At 42.4% G+C, this 26152-nt stretch overlaps 1 protein-coding gene across 1 annotated transcript in view; it reads right to left on the reverse strand.

Annotated features, from left to right (window-relative positions):
• LOC109876107 (disintegrin and metalloproteinase domain-containing protein 10-like) overlaps window positions 1–22938 on the reverse strand; it is a 45927-nt gene extending 22989 nt beyond the window's left edge. The window contains exons 1-12 of the mRNA XM_031801556.1: window positions 22757–22938; window positions 18128–18281; window positions 15541–15659; window positions 15059–15217; window positions 8549–8649; window positions 7781–7930; window positions 7537–7629; window positions 7113–7296; window positions 6648–6811; window positions 1664–1847; window positions 1261–1411; window positions 799–982 (exon numbers count right to left, since the gene is read on the reverse strand). Of these exons, the coding sequence (XP_031657416.1) occupies window positions 799–982; window positions 1261–1411; window positions 1664–1847; window positions 6648–6811; window positions 7113–7296; window positions 7537–7629; window positions 7781–7930; window positions 8549–8649; window positions 15059–15217; window positions 15541–15659; window positions 18128–18281; window positions 22757–22823 (1710 nt within the window). The 5' untranslated portion in view covers window positions 22824–22938. The remainder of the gene's footprint in view (window positions 1–798; window positions 983–1260; window positions 1412–1663; window positions 1848–6647; window positions 6812–7112; window positions 7297–7536; window positions 7630–7780; window positions 7931–8548; window positions 8650–15058; window positions 15218–15540; window positions 15660–18127; window positions 18282–22756) is intronic.
• Window positions 22939–26152: the final 3214 nt, after the last annotated feature.

Raw genomic sequence — 26152 nt, forward strand, 5'->3', positions numbered from 1 at the left:
ATGGTCAGTCCTTGCATCCATAGCTCTGTCCATGAATTTGAGAGTGGTTACATTTATCCAGGCCGATCTGTCAGCTATTTTTACCCAAACAGAGGCAGGGCGGGCGCTTTGTTATTGTTTCAACTACAAGCATTTCACTACACTCACATTAACATCTGCTTAACCAGGTGTATGTGACCAATACAATTTGATTTGAATTAGTACTCAGCCTTTATAATGTTTTCCTGTGAGGGAGGGAACTTCATATGTGGTGACTGATAAATTGGTACAGACAGACAGTAGGGTTGGGGTTCAGGAAGTACACGGAAATTCAGGAAGTACACGGAAATTCAGGAAGTACACTGAAATTCCAATTCTCTTCAATTAGGAACATTTGGAATACTTTCTGAATTGACTGGAATTGAAATGGAATTTGACCACAACCTTGAAAGTGGCCAGGTATTTAACTACACACTACAGGAAGCCAGGTATTTAACTACACACTACAGGAAGCCAGGTATTTAACTACACACTACAGGACGCCAGGTATTTAACTACACACTACAGGAAGCCAGGTATTTAACTACACACTACAGGAAGCCAGGTATTTAACTACACACTACAGGACGCCAGGTATTTAACTACACACTACAGGACGCCAGGTATTTAACTACACACTACAGGACGCCAGGTATTTAACTACACACTACAGGAAGCCAGGTATTTAACTACACACTACAGGAAGCCAGGTATTTAACTACACACTACAGGAAGCCAGGTATTTAACTACACACTACAGGAAGCCAGGTATCCACTCACCCCGTTGAGGCAGACTTGAGTCTCTCCGTGGCAGGCGGTGAAGTTGGCCTTGGGTTCAGAGGTGGGGCACTGGGCCGTACCCCCGTTACACATGCCCTGATGGGCACACTCAGACTCTTCACGACACTTCTCATTACGACCCTTATAGAAGCACTCAGGAGTACAGCACAGGCCCTGGCTAGGACTGGGGGAGGGAGAGGGAGAGAGGAAGAGAGAGAGGGAGATGGAGGGGGAAAAAAGGTTAAAATAACTAAATGACAGAAATAAGCCTCTGTACACTTTAATCCATGGCAATTTTAGTAATTCAATTCCCATGACATTTGCATGGTAACTAAGTGTGCAGGAGATTATTTCCCTTAGTTTGTGTCACTTCCTGCACCACAGGTTAGAAAAAAAACCTAGAACTGAATAGCATTGTACTGTATCGCAGCTTTAAAAAAAAAAAGGGCCACCTTATCATACCTGCAGACTTTGTTGGGTTTTAGTTTACACTTCCTGTTGTCAGGCTGCCCGGCGTCATAGCAACACTGGTCTCTGCACTGATCGCTGTATCCACAGTCACACTCCTCCCCTGGCTCCACTAACCCATTACCACAGATGGGCTGGCCTGACTCTGCATGAGGAGGCAGATAGAACACACACGTTATGAAATTACATTTGACACATTTGATCTGTGACACAGCATAGATTTCCAAACATTTCTCCTTTACCAAAATTCCAAGGCTTTCCAGGAATCCAGGTTGAAGGATTCTGGGAATCCTCCAACAGCGATTTCCTAAAAATATTGAATTCTGCAACCCCTACACAGTACACTTCCAAACTAAGGGCTAATCTCAAACAGCATAGACACCAGTTAAAAACAAACCGACAAAGCAGCTTCCCCTCTTCTTCTCCAGGACCTGGCTGATGTTCCTGACACTACAGACGGAGAACTTGTTGTTGTTGAGTTTGTCTCCTGATGTGGCTCGGGCGTACATGATGTAGTTCCCCTTCTCCTTCTTATCCTGGGCCTTAGACTCCCCCGGGGTGCACTCCGACCCCGAGTCATGCTGTAAGGAGGATGGAGACAAATTAGATTTTAGAATAGATTTAAACATAGTACTACAAAATGGCTACCATGTTTGTTGTAAATTACATTGCAAATGCCTTAGAAAGAATTGTACTCCCATGCGTGTCCCATGCGTGTCCCATGCGTGTCCACAATGTTATTCCTTTGAATAAGCTGTCCCTGGTAGGGTTGGGTACTGATGGTTTCATAATTAATTGAATAAGCTGTCCCTGGTAGGGTTGGGTACTGATGGTTTCATAATTAATTGAATAAGCTGTCCCTGGTAGGGTTGGGTACTGATGGTTTCATAATTAATTGAATAAGCTGTCCCTGGTAGGGTTGGGTACTGATGGTTTCATAATTAATTGAATAAGCTGTCCCTGGTAGGGTTGGGTACTGATGCTTGCCGATGGTTTCATAATTAATTGAATAAGCTGTCCCTGGTAGGGTTGGGTACTGATGGTTTCATAATTAATTGAATAAGCTGTCCCTGGTAGGGTTGGGTACTGATGGTTTCATAATTAATTGAATAAGCTGTCCCTGGTAGGGTTGGGTACTGATGGTTTCATAATTAATTGAATAAGCTGTCCCTGGTAGGGTTGGGTACTGATGGTTTCATAATTAATTGAATAAGCTGTCCCTGGTAGGGTTGGGTACTGATGGTTTCATAATTAATTGAATAAGCTGTCCCTGGTAGGGTTGGGTACTGATGCTTGCCGATGGTTTCATAATTAATTGAATAAGTTGTCCCTGGTAGGGTTGGGTACTGATGGTTTCATAATTAATTGAATAAGCTGTCCCTGGTAGGGTTGGGTACTGATGGTTTCATAATTAATTGAATAAGCTGTCCCTGGTAGGGTTGAGTACTGATGGTTTCATAATTAATTGAATAAGCTGTCCCTGGTAGGGTTGGGTACTGATGGTTTCATAATTAATTGAATAAGCTGTCCCTGGTAGGGTTGGATACTGATGGTTTCATAATTAATTGAATAAGCTGTCCCTGGTAGGGTTGGGTACTGATGGTTTCATAATTAATTGAATAAGCTGTCCCTGGTAGGGTTGGGTACTGATGCTTGCCGATGGTTTCATAATTAATTGAATAAGTTGTCCCTGGTAGGGTTGGGTACTGATGGTTTCATAATTAATTGAATAAGCTGTCCCTGGTAGGGTTGGGTACTGATGGTTTCATAATTAATTGAATAAGCTGTCCCTGGTAGGGTTGGGTACTGATGGTTTCATAATTAATTGAATAAGCTGTCCCTGGTAGGGTTGGGTACTGATGGTTTCATAATTAATTGAATAAGCTGTCCCTGGTAGGGTTGTGTACTGATGCTTGCCGATGGTTTCATAATTAATTGAATAAGCTGTCCCTGGTAGGGTTGTGTACTGATGCTTGCCGATGGTTTCATAATTAATTGAATAAGCTGTCCCTGGTAGGGTTGTGTACTGATGCTTGCCGATGGTTTCATAATTAATTGAATAAGCTGTCCCTGGTAGGGTTGTGTACTGATGCTTGCCGATGGTTTCATAATTAATTGAATAAGCTGTCCCTGGTAGGGTTGGGTACTGATGGTTTCATAATTAATTGAATAAGCTGTCCCTGGTAGGGTTGGGTACTGATGGTTTCATAATTAATTGAATAAGCTGTCCCTGGTAGGGTTGTGTACTGATGCTTGCCGATGGTTTCATAATTAATTGAATAAGCTGTCCCTGGTAGGGTTGTGTACTGATGCTTGCCGATGGTTTCATAATTAATTGAATAAGCTGTCCCTGGTAGGGTTGTGTACTGATGCTTGCCGATGGTTTCATAATTAATTGAATAAGCTGTCCCTGGTAGGGTTGGGTACTGATGGTTTCATAATTAATTGAATAAGCTGTCCCTGGTAGGGTTGGGTACTGATGGTTTCATAATTAATTGAATAAGCTGTCCCTGGTAGGGTTGGGTACTGATGCTTGCCGATGGTTTCATAATTAATTGAATAAGCTTTCCCAGGGTAGGGTTGGGAACTGATGGTTTCATAATTATCTCAATGACAGAACTCAGGCCATCAAGGTAGATTGGGGTGAAATCGGAATTCCTTGAGCTACATAAAAGGGGTTCCCCAAGGTTCAATACTCGGCCCACTAGTGTTTACAATCTATATAAATAACATTGGTAATGTTGTAAATACAATGATGCAGTGTTGTATTCCATTGCTCCATCGGTTGGCCAATACTTTTCAAATTTGAAATCTGATTTTCAAGGACTGCAGAGGTCACTATTGGAGCTAAAGTTAGTGGTCAATGCAAACAAAATGCATTTAAGTTCCTAAACCCAGATATAAATTAATTTATTTTATTATTATAATTTTTCTCCCCAATTGCGATCCAATTACAATCTTGTCTCATCGCTGCAACTCCCCAACGTGCTCGGGAGAGGCGAAGGTCGAGTCATGCGTCCTCCGAAACATGACCCGCCAAGCCGCGTTTCTTAATCCGGCAGCCGGCTGCACCAATGTGTCGGAGGAAACACCGCTCAACTGATGGCCGAAGTCAGCTTGCAGGCACCCGGGCCGCCACAAGGAAACCCTCCTCTAACCCGGACGTCGCTGGGCCAATTGTGCGCAGCGCTATGGAACTCCCACTCACGGTCTGGGATCGAACCCCAGGCTGTAATGATGCCGCAACACTGCAATGCAGTGCCTTAGACCGTTTGGGAGGCCTTAAAATAATTTATAATGACTAATGATAAATAAATGATAAATAACTGCAATTAAGCGCTTCCTATAGTCATCAATGAGCTTCCTGCACCTCTGTACTGGCAGTTTGGACCCACTCCTCTTGGTCAAACTGCTCCAGTTCTCCCAGATTTGACGGGTGCCATCTCCCAACTGCTGTTTCCAGATCTCTCCACAAGTTTTCAATGGGATTTAGATCTGGCCACTTCAGAACAGTCCAGCGTTTTGTCTTGAACCATTCCTGGGTGCTTTTTGAAGTGTGTTTGGGGTCATTGTCCTGCTGGAAGACACACGACCTTTGAAGGAGAACCAGGTTTCTGACACCGGGTCTGACATTGCGCTCCAAAATGCCTTGGTATTCTCCTGATTTCATGATGCCCTGCACATGTTCAAGACAAAGCAACCCCAAAAGGTCACTGAACCTCCTCCATGTTTGACTGTAGGGAAGGTGTTTTTTTAGTTGAAGACTTCATTTTGTTTTCTGTAACCATAGAGACGGTGTGTGCTTTACCAAAAAGCTCTAATTTGGTCTCATCTGTCCACAGGACATTCTCCCAGAAGGATTTTGGCATGTTCAGGTGTGTTTTGGCAAATTGCAGTCAGGCTTTCTTATGTCTCCCTCTCAGCAGTGGGGTCCTACTTGGTCTCATATCCTATAACCACCCCCCTTTTTTTAACCTTTATTAAACCAGGCAAGTCAGTTAAGAACAAATTCTTATTTTCAATGACGGCCTAGGAACAGTGGGCTAACTGCCTGTTCAGGGGCAGAACGGCAGATTTGTACCTTGTCAGCTCGGGGGTTTGAACTCATCCAACCTGACAGCGCTTGAGAGGATCTGCAGAGAAGAATGGTAGAAACTCCCCAAATACAGGTGTGCCAAGCTTGTAGCGTCATACCCAAGAAGACTCGAGGCTGTAATTGCTGCCAAAGGTTCTTCAACAAAGTACTGAGTAAAGGGTCTGAATACTTATGTAAATATGATTTATTTTTTTATTAGAATAAATGAGCAAAAATAAGCTTTTTTGCTTTGTCATTAATGGGGTAGTGTGTGTCGATTGATAAGGGGAAAAAAAATCTTAAATACATTTTAGAAGGCTGTAATGTAACTTTATCTATCATCATTAATTCAATTTAGACGTACACATGACCAAACCCGGTCTCAGGCTTGGATAACACTAGAGGCCCCTTCGGTCTCCACAGAGTCGGAGAATGCTGATTTTAGTTTTTTATCTTGCACCCTTTATGTGGAACAACTCACAGAGCTCTCTGAAAGGAGATGTTCTGGTCCCCCATTGGTCAGTTTAGTAATGATCGGAGACGTCTGATAAATCCATGCTGTATCACAACCGGCCGTGATTGGGAGTCCTATAGCGCGGCTCGCAATTGGCCCCAGCGTTGGCTGGTGTAGGCCGTCATGGTAAATATGAATTTGTTCTTAACGGACTTGCCTAGTTAAATAAATAAAAATATATGTTTTTCTTAATATGTTTTGTAATGTTGCATTTTATGCAGGACTCATCTGTAAAAGAGAGCCTAGTCTCATGTATGACTTCCCTGTCAAAATAAACGTTTTCATAAATTGACCTCCAAGAAGAAAAAAAAAGATCCATAGGCTCGTAACAGTTTACACAAAACACAAAAAACTACAACTCCCAGACATTACATTTCCTGTTGCATCTCTGTTGCATCGAGTAACGACAGCAGATGAACAGAGACAACACACAGAAAGAAGACCTCTATGGCTGTGTTTACACGGCATGCCAATTCTCATCTTTTATTCTCATATTTTCAAATATTGTCAAAAGACCAATTAGTGAGAAAAAATAAAAAGATTTGGGCTGTCTGTGTACACACAGTCTATGAGATCTCCCATCATCAGCCTAGGTTATCCCAAGTGGCGCAGCGGTCTAAGGCACTGCATCTCAGCGCTAGAGGTGTCACTACAGACCCTGGTTCGATTCCAAGCTGTATCACAACCGGCCCAGCGTCGTCCGGGTTAGGTGTGGGCCTTGGGGTCATTGGAAAATAAGAATTTTGTTCTTAACTGACTTGCCGAGTTAAATAAATAATGAATCTAACTCACAGGCGAGCCAAAGTTGTGTCCTATTTCATGTGCGAAGGTGATGTGTGAGACTTTAGGGGGGACGTGAGAGGCGTAGTTCTGCACTGTGATGATGCCGGTATTCAGGGACTTCTTCTTCCCGTCAGAGTACAGCTTACTCTTCTCACAGATCCCTCCAGAACTTCCTGTGGACACACACAGTCAAGTATTAGTGATGGGGTAGGATTTAATCCTTTAATAACACAATGATGAACCCAATTTGGAAATACAAAACTGGATAACAAGTTTATCAAATAAAAAGACTCAGCAAGCAAAAAGGGGGAAAAGTAGGAGAGATGATCAATCATAAAAAAAGACAGGAAATGGGGCTAATTTCATAAGACAGTTTCCATGACAACGGAAGCAGTCAGATACGGTCATTCCAGCGTGTAACATCTGCCGTTGATCTAAAAGGGTGTAAATAGTGAAAAGGGAAGTCTTATGGACCTGCAGGAGCTCCGACCCAGGCCAGGCCCAGGACACCATCATCAAAGTCCCTGTCAGTGAAGACGTAGGCCAGACAGTAGTCGTCGTGGTTCTGCTCAGAGTTCAGCTCCAGGAACTTCTCCACGCCGATGTTAGCGAAGCGGAACGGGTTGGACCGGTCCCTCTCATCTGTAGTGGTGTTGATCTGGAGCAGGGAGTGGTCAAATGAGGACGTGGAAACAGGAAGTGACGTCATGACAGACAACAGGAAGTGATGGTGATGACTGCTGAACTAACAACAAGTTTAAAGAGAAGAAGAGGTCCGAGGGACAACGGAGACTTTGAATCGCTAAAACAGCTGTTTTTGTTTAAAAAAAAGGGGGTTTAGAAATATAATTTAATTTGATTGATGCCAGGTCAAACAACTAGGCAGGGAGGGACTCACCCGTATCCTCTTGACCATAAAGCTGATGTTGCGGATGCCCATGAAGTCTGTTCCCTGGTAGATGGCATCTATAGCCTTGACGTGACTAGAAATCTGAGAGAGACACAACATACATCAGTATTCACATCATTATTATGGAATAGAAAAAAACTGCAACGTCTGAAAGCATTGATGACATGTTTTCCCATAATCCACTTGGTGTTATTGAGGTATAGTGTATGTGTGTGTGTGTCATCCAGTACACCTGTGCGATAACAGCTTCCCTCGTCTTGTAGTACTTGAAGAAGAGGTGGTCTGTCTGGATGAAGAGCTGACAGGTGTTCTTCTCTATCTGAGCCATCCTCCTCTTCCTCAGCAACACCGGAACACTGGACACCTCCTCAGAATGGAGCCCCTGGGAGGAGGAGGGGGATGATGAAGAGGAGGAGATGTAAAGGATTTAAATATTGTTATTGTAGACTGTATTGTACCAACATTTCCCCATGTGGATAATAATAAACCCACTATCTTATATAACGTTATAGTGTTATAAACCCCTTACGGCTGAATCTCAGGTGAGATGTTGAGGCAAGAAGTTGATGCAATATGCAGTATGTTAGTATCCACTCCAATTAAGAAACACTTAACATGGAGTATCATTACTCAATAGAGGAAACAAAGCTATGAGTTAATTAGATAAATACTGCATTTGTTTCCCTTCCAGCTTACTGCTCCTCACTTTGAGAACCACTATCGTATAAATGTGTAATAAACAATTATAATATAATAAACAATTCCTGTAACTTTTCAATTATAATATAATAATAAACAATTCATGTAACTTTTCCAAAACGAACCAGCTTTTCCAGAAATCCTGGTTTGAACCAAATTTCCTTCCGATTCAGGGGAATCTTCCAACTGGGAATTCTGGGAAAAACTAGGGATTTTTTTGGGAGGAAAGTTACCCCCCCAAAAATTGTTCAACCCTAAAAAATAAAATTTAATATTTTTTTTTAAAAGTGTGTTAAATCACCTTGTCTGGTTTCTCTATGGCAGTGGCTTGGTACGTTTTCATCCTCTCAAACACTGAGTGGTCGGCACAGCCACCCTCCGGACCATACTTATGGGGATAGTCTAGGGGAGAGAGAGATGGACATGAATTGTTTAGATAACATTTTCCACTAAAAGCTCATATAAAATATTACTCACTCTACACCTTGTTGTGTCGTGGCAAAGTAGGGGTGAGTATACAGAAGATATCCCTATTTGGTAAAAGACCAAGTCCATATTATGGCAAGAACAGCTCAAATAAGCAAAGAGAAACGACAGTCCATCATTACTTTAAAGACATGAAGGTCAGTCAATCTGGAAATTTCTAGATTTAAAAAAAAGTTTCTTTAGTTGCAGTCGCAAAAACCCATCCAGCGCTATGATGAAACAGGCTCTCATGAGGACCGCCACAGGAAAGGAAGACCCAGAGTTACCTCTGCTGCAGAGGATAAGTTCATTGAAGTTACCAGCCTCAGTAATTGCAGTCCAAATAAATTATTCACAGAGTTCAAGTAACAGACACATCTCAACATCAACTGTTCAGAGGAGACTGCGTGAATCACGCCTTCATGGTCGAATTGCTGCAAAGAAACCACTACTAAAGGACACCAATAACAAGAAGAGACTTGCTTGGGCCAAGAAACACGAGTGGAAATCTGTCCTTTTGGTCTGATGAGTCTAAATTTGAGATTTTTGGTTCCAACTGCCGTGTCTTTGAGACACAGAGTAGGTGAACCGATGATCTCTGCATGTGTGGTTCCCACCGTGAAGCATGGAGGAGGAGGTGTGATGGTGCTTTGCTGGTGACACTGTCAGTGATTTATTTATAATTCAAGGCATACTTAACCAGCATGGCTACCACAGCATTCTGCAGGGATACGCCATCCCATCTGGTTTGCGCTTAGTGGGACTATCATTTGTTTTTTAACAGGACAATGACCCAACACACCTCCAGGCTGTGGAAGGGCAGATAACCTGGCCTCCACAACCCAAATGAGATGGTTTGGGATGAGTTGGACCGCAGAGTGAAGGAAAAGCAGCCAACATGTGCTCAGCATATGTCAAATCAAATTTGATTGGTCACATACACATATTTAGCAGATGGTGTAGGGAAATGTTTGTGTTCCTAGCTCCAACAGTGCAGTAGTATCTAGCAATTCACAACAATACACACAAATCTAAAATTAAAAGAATGTAATTAAGAAATATATAAATATTAGATCGAGCAACGTCAGAGAGGCGTTGACTAAAATACAGTAGTATAGAAAACAGTAGTATTGAAAACAGTATATACATATGAGATGAGTAGCAGTATGAAAACATTATTAAAGTGACCAGTGTTCCATTATTAAAGTGACCAGTGTTCCGTTATTAAAGGGACCAGTGTTCCGTTATTAAAGGGACCAGTGTTCCGTTATTAAAGGGACCAGTGTTCCGTTATTAAAGGGACCAGTGTTCCGTTATTAAAGGGACCAGTGTTCCGTTATTAAAGGGACCAGTGTTCCGTTATTAAAGGGACCAGTGTTCCATTATTAAAGGGACCAGTGTTCCATTATTAAAGGGACCAGTGTTCCATTATTAAAGGGACCAGTGTTCCATTATTAAAGGGACCAGTGTTCCATTATTAAAGGGACCAGTGTTCCATTATTAAAGGGACCAGTGTTCCATTATTAAAGGGACCAGTGTTCCATTATTAAAGTGACCAGTGTTCCATTATTAAAGTGGCCAAGCCTATGTATATAGGGCAGCAGCCTCTAAGGTGCAGGGTTGCATAACAGAGTGGAACTTGGGCTGTGATGGCTATAACAGTCTGATGGTCTTGAGATGGACCGAGAGACCGCTTCGGACCTCACCTTCTGGATGATAGCGGGGTGAACAGAACGTGGCTCAGGTGGTTGATGTCCTTGATTATCTTTTTTTGCCTCTCTGTGACATCCGGTGCTGTAGGTGTCATGGAGGGCAGGTAGGTTGCCCCCGGTGATGCATTGGGCAAACCGCAACACCCTCTGGAGAGCCTTGCGGTTGAGGACGGTGCAGTTGCCGTACCAGGCGGTGATACGGCCAGACAGGATGGTCTCGATTGTGCATCTGTAAAACCAAATTTCTTCAGCCTCTTGAGGTTGAAGAGGCGCTGTTGCGCCTTCTTCACCACACTGTGTGTGGGTGGCCCATTTCAGATCGTCAGTGATGAATGCCGAGGAACCCCTGCTGTTTTGATCAGCTCCTTTGTTTTGTTGACGTTGAGTGAGAGGTTATTTTTCTGTCAAGACTCTCCCAGGGCCCTCACTTCCTCCCTGTAGGCTGTCTCGTCATTGTTGGTAAATCAGGCCTACTACTGTTGTGTCGTCTGAAATCTTGATGATTGTGTTGGAGGTGTGCATGGCCTCGCAGTCATGGGTGAACAGGAGGGGGCTGAGAACGCACCCTTGTGGGGCCCCAGTGTTGAGGATCAGCGAAGTGGAGGTGTTGTTTCCTACCTTCCCCACCTGTGGGTGGCCCGTCAGGAAGTCCAGGACCCAGTTGAACAGGGCGGGTTTCAGACCCAGGGCCTGTTGTGTTGAATGCTGAGCTATAGTCAATGAACAGCATTCTTACATAGGTATTCCTCTTGTCCAGATGGGATAGGGCAGAGTGCAGTGCCATGGGTATCAGGTAAGGTAGAGGTGATATGATCTTTAACAATCCTCTTGAAACACTTCATGATGACAGAAGTGAGAGCTACGGGGCGATAGTCATTTAGTTAATTTACCTTTAGTGGGGCGGCAGATAACCTAGTGGTTAGAGCATTGGGCCAGTAACCGAAAGGTTGCTAGATTGAATCCCAGAGCGGACAAGGTAAAAATTTGTTATTCTGCCCCTGAACAAGGCAGTTAACCCATTGTTCCCCGGTAGGCCGTCATTGTAAATAATAATTTGTTCTTAACTGACTTGCCTAGTTAAATAAAGGTTAAATAATACCATTTTTTTTTAAATAATTTGAATCAGATATTATAGATTTTACCAAACGTTTTCAAAGTCCCAGTTTTTCCTCATCTATCTACACACAAGATCCCATAATGACAAAGCAAAACAGGTTTTTTGAAATGTCTGCAAATGTATTATAATAAAAAGCTGAAATATCACATTTACATTTAGTAATCAGACTCTTTACTCAGTACTTTGTTGAAGCAAAGTGTTTACAGCCTCAAGTCGTCTTGATGCTACAAACTTGGCCTGTATTTGGGGAGTTCCTCCCATTATTCTCTGCAGATCCTCCCTAATTCTGTCAGGTTTGATGGGGAGAGTCGCCACACAGTTATTTTCAGGTCTCTACAGAGATGTTCGATCGGGTTCAAGTCCGGGCTCTGGCTGGGCCAGACATTCAGTCCTGTGTTGTCTTGGCTGTGTGCTTAGGGTCATTGTCCTGTTGGAAGGTGAACCTTCGCCACAGTCTGAGGTCCTGAGCAGGTTTTCATCAAGGATCTCACTGTACTTTGCGCCATTCATCCATCCCTTGATCCTGACTAGTCTCCCAGTCCTTGCCACTGAAAAACATCCCCACAGCATGATGCTGCCACCACCATGCTTTGCCGTAGGGATGGTGCCAGGTTTCCTCCAGACGTGACGCTTGGCATTCAGGTCAAAGAGTTCAATCTTGGTTTCATCAGACTAGAGAATCTTGCTTCTCATGGTCTGAGTGTCTTTAGGTGCCTTTTGGGAAAACTCCAAGCGGGCTGTCATGTGCATTTTACTAAGGAGTGGCTTCTGTCTGGCCACTCTACCATAATGGCCTGATTGATGGAGAGATGGGAGAATCTTCCAGAAGGACAACCATCTCCACAGAGGAATTGGTGTGTGCGTTTCCAAATCGTGTCCAATCAATTGAATTTACCACAAGTGGACTCCAAGTTGTAGAAAACATCTCAAGGATGATCAATGGAAACAGGATGCACCTGAGCTCAATTTCAGGTCTCATAGCAGAAGGGTCTGTATACTTATGTAAATAAGGTTCCTTTGATGAGGTAGTATCTAGTGTTGAAGTCAGACGTTTACATACACCTTAGCCAAATACATTTAAACTCAGTTTTTCACCATTTCTGACATTTAATCCTGGTAAAAATTCCCTGTCTTAGGTCAGTTAGGATCACCACTTCATTTTAAGAATGTGAAATAATGTCAGAATAATAGTAGAGAGACTGATTTATTTCAACTTGTATTTATTTCATCACATTCCCAGTGGGTCAGAAGTTTACATATACTCAATTAGTATTTGGTAGCATTGCCTTTAAATTGTTTAACTTGGGTCAAAAGTTTCTGGTAGCCTTCCACAAGCTTCCCAGAATAAGTTGGGTGAATTTTGGCCCATTCCTCCTGACAGAGCTGGTGTAACGGAGTCAGGTTTGTAGGCCTCCTTGCTCGCAAATGCTTTTTCAGTTCTGCCCACAAATTGTCTATAGGATTGACGTCAGGGCTTTGTGATGGCCACTCCAATACCTTGACTTCGTTGTTCTTAAGCCATTTTACCACAACTTTGGAAGTATGCTTGGGGTCATTGTCCATTTGGAAGACCCATTTGCGACCAAGCTTTAACTTCTTGACAGATGTCTTGAGATGTTGCTTCATCATTTTCCGTCCTCATGATGCCATCTATTTTGTGAAGTGCACCAGTCCCTCCTGCAGCAAAGCACCCCCACAACATGATGCTGCCACCCCCGTGCTTCATGGTTGGGATGGTGTTCTTCGGCTTGTAAACCTCCCCGTTTTCCTCCAAACATAACGATGGTCATTATGGCCAAACAGTTTTAGTTTTGTTTCATCAGACCAGAGGACATTTCTCCAAAAAGTACGATCTTTGTCCCCATGTGCAGTTGCAAAACGTAATCTGGCTTTTTTATGGTGGTTTGGGAGCAGTGGCTTCTTCCTTGAAGAGCAGCCTTTCAGGTTATGTCGATATAGGACTCGTTTTACTGTGGATATAGATACTTTTGTACCTGTTTCCTCCAGCATCTTCACAAGGTCCTTTGCTGCTGTTCTGGGATTGATTTGAACTTTTCGCACCAAAGTACTTTCATCTTTAGAAGACAGAATGCGTCTCCTTCCTGGGTGGTATGACGGCTGCGTGGTATGACGGCTGCGTGGTCCCATGGTGTTTATACTTTCATACTATTGTTTGTACAGATGAACGAGGTACCTTCAGTCGTTTGGAAATTGCTCCCAAGGATGAACCAGACTTGTGGAGGTCTACAATTTATTTTCTGAGGTCTTGGCAGATTTATTTTGATTTTCCCATGATGTCAAGCAAAGAGGCAAGAGTTTGAAGGTAGGCCTTGAAATACATCCACAGGTACACCTCCAATTGACTCAAATGATGTCAATTAGCCTATCAGAAGCTTCTAAAGCCATGACATCATTTTCTGGAATTTTCCAAGTTGTTTAAAGGCACAGTCAACTTTGTATGTAAACTTCTGACCCACTGGAATTGTGATACAGTGAATTATAAGTGAAAAAAATCTATCTGTAAACAACTGTTGGAAAGATTACTTGTGTCCTGCACAAAGTAGATGTCCTAACCGACTTGCCAGAACTATAGTTTGTTAACAAGAAATGTGTGGAGTGGTTGAAAAACAAGGTTTAATGACTCTAACCTAAGTGTATGTGAACTTCAGACATCAACTGTTTCTGTGTAAGTTTTATAAAAAATGTGTATATATATATATATATATATTTCTTTTTTTACCTGTTTTTGCTTTGTCATTATGGGGTATTGTATATTATGGAGTATAGAAGCAGCACATCAGTTGTTATTTATGAGAGAGAAAAAAAAAGAGAAAAAAAAAAACCCTCACTGTCCTTTCGTTTTCCCCGAAGCGGCAGTCCGATCCAGCCTCGTTTCAATAAGACATGGAATATGTTTAGCTTTTTAAGTCTCTCTGATCAGAGACTCTGGAACAAAGCTCATCCATCTTATTCTCCAGTGAGTCACCAGGACCTCATCAGGACCCCACCTCGTCACCCACTGCTGCCTACTGATAGCCCATGGAACAAAGGAATAAGATCCGGTATGAACAGTGGAGAACAGCTGAGCTGGAGTTGATTGGTCGGCATCAGCGGTTGATTGATGGGCCTGAAGGCCAATCAGATTGAGAGGGCTTTTTTATTTTTTAAATACACCCAGTCACTCAGCTAATGAGTGTCTCCTCTCCATAGGGGCCAGCACTGAGCCGGTCTCTATCCTCCAGATGGAACAGGAACAAGCATGCACTCACACAATTAAAATATGACCAAAGGGTACACCAAAGCCTGTGTGTTTGTATAGGGACAGAAGCAGTAGAGGATTGGGTGTTAAGAGTGGAAGGGTAGGTCTTTGACACACCCACACCCCCCCCTTCCACCCACACACCCCCCTTCCACCCACACACACACACACCTCCCCCCATCCCCCCCCCCCCCCCCCCCCCCCCCCCCCACACACACACACACACCCCCTCCACACACACACCCCCACAGTACTCACTGATGTCGTCCTCGTGGTAGATAACGGAGTGGAAGGGAACGTCCCGGTCCTTCAGGTATCTCTCCGCTGGCTCTACGTAGAACTTCCCCTGGTATGTCTGGATGAAGCCCTCGAACTTGCCATCCACCACCGAACCATGGCTCAGTGTGCCCTTTTCACCTGGAGATGGAGAGAAAGCAGGGGTCATTTAGTCGTGTGATACCAGACCTCAACACCCTATTCTCAATCCAGAATCAAGCTTCATCTGCAAAACCCCTAGAACAGCTGGAGTGGAGGCCAGTATACAATAGACCCCCAAAAGAAGAAACAGACTGAGGGAGGGACTACCTGGACCCGTCCATTAAATGTAGCAACCAGGACAGGGATAGATATATAACACATAGAAGGAACATTAAATGTAGCATACTGGCCAGGGTTAGATATATAACACATAGAAGGAACACAAAAACAGACATATGAGGTGAAGTGTCCTCCAGTCTCACCATATATTTCTCCTGTGTAAATGTGAGAGGTGTCATAGTTCACCTCCTGGCCTCCTACGGACACCTTCAGGTCCTCCGCAAACAGACTGGTGTCTCTCTTCATCCTCAGGTTGAAGTGTCTGACAGATGGAAACAGTGGAGGTTTAGTACCAAGTCATTCAGGGCAGCCTAGTGGTTAGAGCGTTGGACTAGTAACCAGAAGTTTGCAAGTTCAAATCTGTCATTCTGCCCCTGAACAGGCAAGTTAACCCACTGTTCCTAGGCCGTCATTGAACATAAGAATTTGTTCTTAACTGACTTGCCTGGTTAAATAAAGGTCAAATAAAAAATTCTGTATGGTTTTATTTTGAGGAGGGACAGATACAAATACATTGACATATTAAATAAACAAACAATCACCTGATAAAATAGATATGTTTAGTTTGATTTATAAGAATCCCCAGAAGCTGTCTGGAAGACACATCCTGAAAGAACCTTCATAAAACAGCGTGTTTATTATCAGTGTCAGGTTCTATTACAATTTAGAGCAACAAACAAACAAACAAAAATGTGGAGGACAACAATTAAAATTCTGAATACACCCACTGAGATTCAACGTTTCAGTTAAATGGTGTTTCAATGACTCGTGAGAAGAGTCTCATCTCAAACCCCTTTCTCCTGTACTATGTTATTAACACGTGGCACTAAAACGTGGTGCCTTCAGACCTGAGAGTGAGTCTCCTGATCATAGAAATATAAACTATAGAATTTCCGTTCTATATAATCTATTTCTATGATTCGGGTTGTTATTATAGAGTGTGTTGGTGCTCATAATAACATAGGTCCTACCTGATAACATAAATAAAAAAAAGGTCAAAAACTCAATAAGAATATAATTAAAAACTCTGGATGGAACTTGACCGATGTTTCACAGGACTCAGGGGAAAAGAATGAAAATGAAAAAGAGAGAGAGGCAGAGGGATAAAAAGACAAGGGTATTGGCCCAGCAGAAAATTAAAAATCTATTTTTTGTTACCGTACAAGGGCAGTGAATATTATTTCCAACTCCAACAGCAAAATGAGGCCACCTTAAAAAAAAAAAAACGCTGCGTCTTTCCTGCATATTAAACGATGTTAAAAAAATAAAAAGTAGCACTGTAAATAATTGAAGAACGAAATCATTACGTTCTGTAAAGCTCCTCAAACACAAACAGTAAAAAGGAGAGAATTTTGAGTTGGTCAACATCAGTGACTTCTCCCTAAAATCAATCTCCAAAAGAGGTGTACATGGCATAGGGACAGACACCTCTCCAACCTGTACGTGTATCTGTGTCATTCAGAGCGGTAGGGATAAAGAGAAAGGTACATTTCGGGTTCGACCATGTGTACAATTGACGAATAATTAAGCAATAAGGAATGAGAACCCCGGAGGGTTTATCGTGTGATAACAGCCGACTCAGGGCTGTTCTTAGGCCCGGGGTGGAACCAAAAGAGCTGGGAAAAGCCCTTTAGGAGGGAGTGATCCCCATAACCCCCGGCTTCCAGGCTCTTATTGCTTTTATAAAAACAGTTTGCCAACATAAAAATTACCAAGAAAAAAAAAAATAAAGATTAACATGTTTTCAATTAAAAACGTTATTTTACTGAGTAAATGTGTTTTATTTCATACTTCCCATCAGACGGTATAGTCCGGTCAAAAGCCAGTTGTTAGTTCTGAAGTTGCGAATCAAAACAGTGGAAGGAGGTTTTCACTCAAAATCTCACGATACATGGCCCCATTCATTGTTTCCTTTACACGGATCAGTCGTCCTGGTCCCTTTGCAGAAAAACAGCCCCATGGGGAACGCTGAACTTTATTCAAATCCTCTGTAATATCGCAAAGGGGAGTGGCCAATAGCCTCCAACCCCCTACTGGATTTTTAATGATCCATTAAGCACAGATTAAATATTTTAAATTATTTTAAATAAAACTGAACAAACAGCCAGATGGCCTACCTAGGGACCCGGTCGAGACCATGAGAGAAACCATGCTCTCCCACGAAGCCTGGGAAGGCTAATTTAGAAGGTAGAGGATATGAATAATTCTCTAAAATGTTATCTGAAAATAATGAGATGAAAACAAAGCTAAACAACTTTCATTGAAACTACAAATAGGCCTATGTTATTGAGAACCTCACGGTTCTGTTATAGACGCGTTGAGACACACACGCAGAGAGAGACACAGAGAGAGAGACACACACAGAGAGAGAGACACACACAGAGAGAGAGACACACACACAGAGAGAGAGACACACACAGAGAGAGAGACACACACAGAGAGAGAGACACAGAGAGAGAGACACAGACACACAGAGAGACACACACACAGAGACACACACACACAGAGAGACACACACACACAGAGAGACACACACACACAGAGAGACACACACACAGAGAGAGACACACAGAGAGAGAGAGACACACAGAGAAACACAGAGAGAGAGACACACAGAGAGAGACACACACAGAGAGACACAGAGAAACACAGAGAGAGAGACACACAGAGAAACACAGAGAGAGAGACACACACAGAGAGTAAAAAAAGGTCTGGGAGACGTAGGCCTACCTTCCGTGTGCATGGAAGTCTAGATGGAGAAACGCGTCTTGGTGGTGGAGGGCCCTCTTGGCTCTCAGGTGCTTGTCATGTATCTCATAGGTGTTATAGGAGAGACCCTCATAGTGATGAACATACTTGTTCAGGCGGTTTCCATAAAGGTAACCTGTGAAGATGACAAGACAGGCACTTAAGACCACGAGAACAAAAATCACACTGCACTCCTCTTCAAACCACAGGCCGTGTAAACTGAATATTAACTACAATTATAAACTGGGTGGTTCGAGCCCCGAATGCTGATTGGCTAACAGCCATGGTATATCAGACCATTTATTTTAACTGCTCTAATTACAATTGGTAACCAGTTTATAATAGCATTAAGGCGCCTCGTGGGTTTGTGCTATATGGCCAATATACCAAGGCTAAGGGCTGTGTCCAGGCACTCCGCGTTGCGTCTTGCCTAAGAACAACCGTTAGCCGTGGTATATTGTCCATATACCACACCTCCGGGCCTTATTGCTTAATTATATCACACATTTCTTCCTCTTCTAGGCCTAACTATATCAACAAATCATATAAAAAACATAACGATACCATGATCGCACCATCATAACATTCATGATCCGTGCTTCTACACCTGCATTGCTTGCTGTTTGGGGTTTTAGGCTGGGTTTCTGTACAGCACTTTGAGATATCAGCTGATGTACGAAGGGCTATATAAATAAATTTGATTTGATTTGATGATCCCCAATTGATTCTACCAAGGCCTGGAAACACATTACACATACTACTACTTAGTCCTGTACTTGGGAACATTCTGTGTGTAATTACATAGGAGTCCTGACTTGTGGAGAACCACCATAACGCCTGGACCCCCCCCCCCCCCCCTCAAAATGACATAAAACGAGCAAAAGAAGTGGTAGTCCTACAAAGGAGTGGTAGTTCACTGAGCATATAGCCTAGTCTACATCCATAGAAATAGAATCTATTATAGTATTACAATCTATTATAGAAATACAACCTATTATAGAAATACAACCTATTATAGAAATACAACCTATTATAGAAATACAACCTATTATAGAAACAGAATCGAATATAGAAAGACTATATTATAGACATAGAATATATTATAAACTAGAATCTATTACAGAACTAGAATCTATTACAGAACTAGAATCTATTATAGAAACAGAATATAATATAGAAATACAATCTAATATAGAAATAAAAATCTATTACAGAACTAGAATCGATTATAGAACTAGATTATATTATAGAAACAGAATGTAGGTCTATTTATATATCTCCATCCGTAAAAAGCCTGGCTAGGCAAAACAGCCACAGCAATCTCACTCTCAACCCTAGATATAAAACCACCCGGATCGCATAATAAGGCTTTAACATAAGGCTTAATGGATTAGAACTGAATTAGTATCACTCAGACCTGGCTTCAAACACTATTTGAAATCATTCCAAATACTGTATCTGTGCTTGGTTGAGATTGCCTGCCTTAATGGACCAATAGAATAGTCCCAAAAGGGCAAACAATGTCCATCTACCACCTCAGGCAAGCTAGCGGACACAACGTCTTTGGAGTATTTAAAAACAGTATTTGACCTCAGGTGTGATATCACTTACAGGAGCAGGTGTTAAATCCCGTGCCTGCTCTCTGTACGATCTACTACTGTACGATCTGTTTCAGCTCATGATTTCATTCAGGTAGGTAGGCTAATACTATACAGCTAATCAAACCGAATCATTTCAAACTAAAACGTATCGTTCCTGTATCGTATCAGAGCCCATGTATATCTATACACGTATCGAATCATCTTGAAGGGGAAAGATGATCCCTACTAGGTTAGCACCTCTTGTTTTCTCTAAACACGCACTGTAACATAGAGATATGGCAGTGTGAGAACACCTTCCCTCTAAAATTGTGTCGTTTTTTTTATTTTTGAAAGAAAATTATTTCTCGCTGATATGAAAGATATGTGCCTTATGTTTCCAAGCGATATGTGTTCACACTGAGCGTTGGGGATCTGAATCAAAGTCCCCCCCCACAGGGAAGAAGATACCTTCATCAATAACGTTTGGCACTAAAAGGTAGTTGACCTCTATGAATGGGTTAGCCCTAGATCATGACTCCCAGTTCCATGACATCACATAAGAGTCATTGGACGAAGGCGTCTTCTGTGTCGAGGAGTTTCGTTAAGAGCCACACGGTACAGTTTTGGAAGCATAAAGACTGTATCTTTCATATCAGCGAGAAATCATTTTCAAAAATATTTTTTTTTTAAAAAAAGGTCTCATCGATACACACCTTTATAGGGTTAGTGTTCCCACAAGGCCCTATCTCCATGTTACAGCACATGTTTACAGGAACAGACAGACGGACCACCTTTACTAATTAGCTATCTAGCATGCTCTGAACACCTGTCTGTAACGGAAGAAGGCTCCCAGAAACGTGTTGTAACTGTAAAAAACTACCGTCGGCTGAAACTGTGATAAAGCCTGTCAAAACAGTGTAAAGCAGTGGAGGCTGGTGGGAGGAGTTATAGGAGGACGGGCTCATTGTAAATGGTTGGAGTGGAATTAAAGAAGAAATAAGTCAAACGTAGTTTCCATATGATCGATACCGTGTTCCATTTAAGCCATCACTATGAGCCCATCTTCCTATAGCTCATCCCACCTGGGGTGGCAGGGTAGCCTAGTGGTTAGAGTGGAGGGGCGGCAGGGTAGCCTAGTGGTTAGAGTGGAGGGGCGGCAGGTAGCCTAGTGGTTAGAGTGGAGGGGCGGCAGGTAGCCTAGTGGTTAGAGTGGAGGGGCGGCAGGTAGCCTAGTGGTTGGAGTGGAGGGGCGGCAGGGTAGCCTAGTGGTTAGAGTTGAGGGGCGGCAGGGTAGCCTAGTGGTTAGAGAGGAGGGGCGGCAGGTAGCCTAGTGGTTAGAGTGGAGGGGCGGCAGGGTAGCCTAGTGGTTAGAGTGGAGGGGCGGCAGGTAGCCTAGTGCTTAGAGCGTTGGACTAGCAACCGGAAGGTTATAGCTCATCCCACCTGGGGCGGCAGGGTAGCCTAGTGGTTAGAGCCGTTGGACTAGCAACCGGAAGGTTGAAAGTTCAAATCCCCGAGCTGACAAGGTAGAAATCTTTTGCTCTGCCCCTGAACAGGCAGTTCCTAGGCTGTCATTGAAAAGAAGAATTTCAGAGGGTAGACTTGCCTGGTTAAATAATGGTAAAATACATTTTAAAAACCTGCCACCACTGGTGCACAGTACATTTAGCATTATATGAAATTAAAAGGGGTTCATGTATCCAGAAATGTATCGCTATTTAGAATCAATTCACGTTTAGATTGAGTACTTGGCTGTTTTGGCTGCTAGCGCCAGTCTGTCTACCCTCCGAAGATATCAAATCAAAAAAATGCTAGGACGTTAAGGAGTAGAGGTGTAGTCTCCTTAAGAATGCATCTCAGGCTATATGTGAACCATGAAACACTACATTCAATCAAAGCTGTTAAAATCACTTCTTTGAGCAATTAGTTCCATGCAGGGTGATTTCTAACTGATGCAAGGATGATGCAGTGGGTGCAGCGGCGTCATGTGAAGAAGAACGACATCTCATTGAAAACACACAGTGAGTTGCCTCGATAGATTTCTTGATCAGAACTTGTCAATGAAAATCTGGAAATTGTTGGATTCACATGTATACTATTTTATCTTTCTACTGTATCCATCGAATAGTTATAACATATATTGTACATATATTATTTTTTACTATTTTATTTATTTAACTAGACAAGTCAGTTAATAACAAATTATTATTTTCAGTAACGGCCTAGGAACATTGGGTTAACTGCCTTGTTCAGGGGGCAGAACGACAGATTTTTACCTTGTCAACTCTGGGATTCAATCCATCAACCTTTCAGTTTCTAGTCCAAAGCTCTAACCACTAGTCTACCTGATACCCTAGGATCCCCCTAGGATGCCCCTAGATCCTCCTAGGATGCTAGCTACCACATAGCTAGCTAGTAAGTAAGTTAAAAACAAAGATCGAATATATGTTCTCTTTCGAGATCCATTGACTTTGGGCCAACAACAAACAAAGAAAATGCAAAAATGACAAGATGTCAAAAGGCATAGCTAGCTAGGAACGTTAATCATCAAGCAATACGGCTAACTAGCTAATTGTTGCTGCTAAACTGATGCTAAATTAGCGGGCTTAACTAGTTAATTACTCACAGAAAGTGGGACAGCCCCATAATTGCACTTTTTTTTACTATTGACGTTGTGCATAAACAATATTGACCTAAAACACTCCATAATATTGCAAGAAAAATCAGATGGTCGCAGAATCCTTCTTCATATTCTCATAACAAATGGCACCTCGGCGAGCTAGCTAGCGTTAGCCTTCACATAACCATCATGATAAACCATAATTTTAAAACAAAACTAGCTTTTTGTAAAACTTAAAATAAAATATTTCGACAACTATATAGCTTGTTGGTTTGTCAACAAAAAAAGGACAAACGATATCTTCACAACGACCAGGCCTTGGTCCGTTATGTTAAGTTTTCTTAGCTAACCTAGCCTTCTTGGCCGTTATTCCTTCGCTCTACAGAATACATACCAAATGCTCCTACTCACCTTGGGTGTAATTTATTAAGTAGATGAAATAGAGGAATTTGACGATGAACATATCTGCTAAGTCCATTGTTCGAGCATTGATACCGTGATCCCCTTTATTGTCCTACTTTAGACTCACTCTGTGACAATGTTTATCCCAGCTTCCTCTCTTTCGCCTCTTCCTTGCCTCCCGCCTCCCTCTCTCTCTGTGTTTAACGCCCTGACGTCAGACGCAGACCTAGGGATGAGGAGTCTCTCTTTTCAGTCTCTCTCTCTCTCTCTCTCTCTCTCTCTATATATATATATATATATATATATATATATATATATATATATATACATATATATATATACTATAACATTTGTAATGTCTTTATTGTTTTGAAATTTCTGTATGTGTAATGTTTACTGTTAATTATTATTGTTTATTTCACTTCTGTATATTATCTACCTCACTTGCTTTGGCAATGTAAACACATGTTTCCCATGCCAATAAAGCCCCTTGAATTGAATTGAGATATATATATATATATATATATTCAATTCAAGGGGCTTTATTTGGAGTTTATCCAAATTGGATTTGTTTTCAAATTCTTTGTGGATCTGTGTAATCTGAGGGAAATATGTATCTCTAATATGGTCATACGTTGGACAGGAGGTTAGGAAGTGATGCTCAGTTTCCACCTCATTTTGTGGGCAGTGTGCACATAGCCTGTCTTCTCTTGAGAGTCAGGCCTGTCTACGGCGACCTTTTTCAATAGCAAGGCTATGCTCACTAATTCTGTACATAGTCAAAGCTTTCCTTAAGTTTGGGTCAGTCACACTCTCTCTATCTCTCTCTCTCTCTCTCTCTCTCTGTGTTTAACGCCCTGACGCCAGACGCAGACCTAAGGATGAGGAGTCTCTCTTTTCAGTCTTTCTCTGTCTCTGCCTGTCTCTCTGTCTCTGCCTGTCTCTCTCTCTCTCTCTCTCTCTCTCACGCTCTCTCTCTCTGTCTGTCTCTCTCTCTCTCTCTCACACAATTCAATTCAAGGGGCTTTATTGGCATGGGAAACATGTGTTAACATTGCCAAAGCAAGTGAGGTAGATCATTTTCCAAAGTGAAATAAACAATCAAAATTAACAGTAAACATTGCTCTCTCTCTCTCTCTCGCTCTCTCTCTCTCTCTCTCTCTCTCTCTCTCTCTCTCTCTCTCTCTCTCTCTCTCTCTCTCTCTCTCTCTCTCTCTCTCTCTCTCTCTCTCTCTCTCTCTCTCTCTCTCTCTCTCTCTCTCCGTGTTTAATGCCCTGACGTCAGACGCAGACCTAGGGATGAGGAGTCTCTCTTCCCCATCACCATGGAGTGATACATTGTAGCAGATAGTGTATTAGGTAATGTTTCAAAAAGTAGGATTACAAGCTAGCTAGCTAGTTACCTTTGTGATTTCTCGGGCGATCTGATGTTGTAACTTGTCACTCTCAGCTTAAAAGGCCGTCTCTGCAGAATAAAAATAAGTAAATATATATACACACTGAGTAAACAAAACATAAGGAGCCTCAATTCGGTGCGCCGCTGCTAAATTAATATAGGGGAAACACTGAATTCATATTGTTTCTTCTTCTTCTCTCCCTGTCTGTCCTACAACCAACTCTAAAGTGCTAACTGTTTAAGGTCAGTTTCATTAAATTGTGGACCTGAGTGTGTACTTCAGTGAGACACTGTCAAAGGTCAAAGGTCAAAGGCAGGTGTTTGCCAAACTCATCCGTCCTATTCAAGCCTCGATGGCAGTGATGTGACACACCTCTATGTCAGCTCCCAGTCTCTGCAGCTCATCTGGGCCACCAGGCTAGTCTAGTAAAACTCAGCTCGGTAAATGTAAATGGTACAAATGGATGCATGATCACACAGTACAGCTCAGCGCAGCTCAGTTCAGTAGTGTTAAAAGGATCTTCTTATTCCAGCCGAGCCCCTCTGGTCCCGGTCACCGCCACGTGTCACACCTTTACACCGACCCCCAGTTTATCCAGCCACATAGATAGGGCCCTTCACCTCTACCAGCTGACATAATATAATAGAATAGTAGATCTGCTGCTTCTGAGACAGCCTGTCGCTAAGTTTTGTTAGACTTCAGAGCGGCTTTTGACATAATCGATCATAGTCTGCTGCTAGAAAGTATGTGTTATGGCTTTGCACCCCCTGATATAATGTGGATAAAGAGTTACTTGTCCAACAGAACACAGAGGGTGTTCTTTAATGGAAGCCTCTCCAACATAATCCAGGTAGAATCAGGAATTCCCCAGGGCAGCTGTCTAGGCCCCGTACTTTTTTCAATATTTGCTAATGACATTATGTATGTGGATGACTCGACACTATACATGTCAGCTACTACAGCGACGGAAATTACTACAACACTTAACAAAGAGCTGCAGTTAGTTTCAGAATGGGTGGCAATTAATAAGTTAGTCCTACATATTTCTAAAACTAAAAGCATTGTATTTGGGACAGATCATTCACTAAACCCTAAACCTCAACTAAATCTTGTAATAAATAATGTGGAAATTGAGCAAGTTGAGGTGACTAAACTACTTGGAGTAGCACTAGATTGTAAACTGTCATGGTCAAAACATATTGCTACAACAGTAGCTAAAATAGGGAGAAGTCTGTCCATAATAAAACGCTACTCTACTTTCTTAACAGCACTATCACCAAGGCAGGTCCTACAGGCCCTAGTTTTGTCACACCTGGACTACTATTCAGTCGTGTGGTCAGGTGCCACAAAAAGGGACTCAGGAAAATGGCAATTGGCTCAGAACAGGACAGCACAGCTGACCCTTGGATGTACACAGAGAGCTCATTTTAATAATATGCATGTCAATCTCTCCTGGCTCAAAGTGGAGGAGAGATTGATTTACTCACTACTTGTATTTCTGAGAGGTATTGACATGTTGAATGCACCGAGCTGTCTGTTTGAACTACTGGCACACAGATCAGACACCCATGACTACCCCACAAGACATGCCACCAGAGGTCTGTTTAAACTACTGGCACACAGCTAAGACACCCATGCATACCCCTCAAGACATGCCACCAGAGGTCTCTTCACAGTCCCCAAGCCCAGAAAAGACTATGGGAGGCGCACAGGACAACATTGAGACATGACTACATGGAACTCTATTCCACAGTACTACATAGAGCCATGACTACATGGAACTCTATTCCACAGTACTGCATAGAGACATGACTACATGGAACTCTATTCCACAGTACTACATAGAGACATGACTACATGGAACTCTATTCCACAGTACTACATAGAGCCATGACTACATGGAACTCTATTCCACAGTACTACATAGAGACATGACTACATGGAACTCTATTCCACAGTACTACATAGAGCCATGACTACATGGAACTCTATTCCACAGTACTACATA

The sequence above is a fragment of the Oncorhynchus kisutch genome, linkage group LG22, assembly GCF_002021735.2.
Source record: "Oncorhynchus kisutch isolate 150728-3 linkage group LG22, Okis_V2, whole genome shotgun sequence".
Taxonomy (NCBI): Eukaryota; Metazoa; Chordata; class Actinopteri; order Salmoniformes; family Salmonidae; genus Oncorhynchus; species Oncorhynchus kisutch.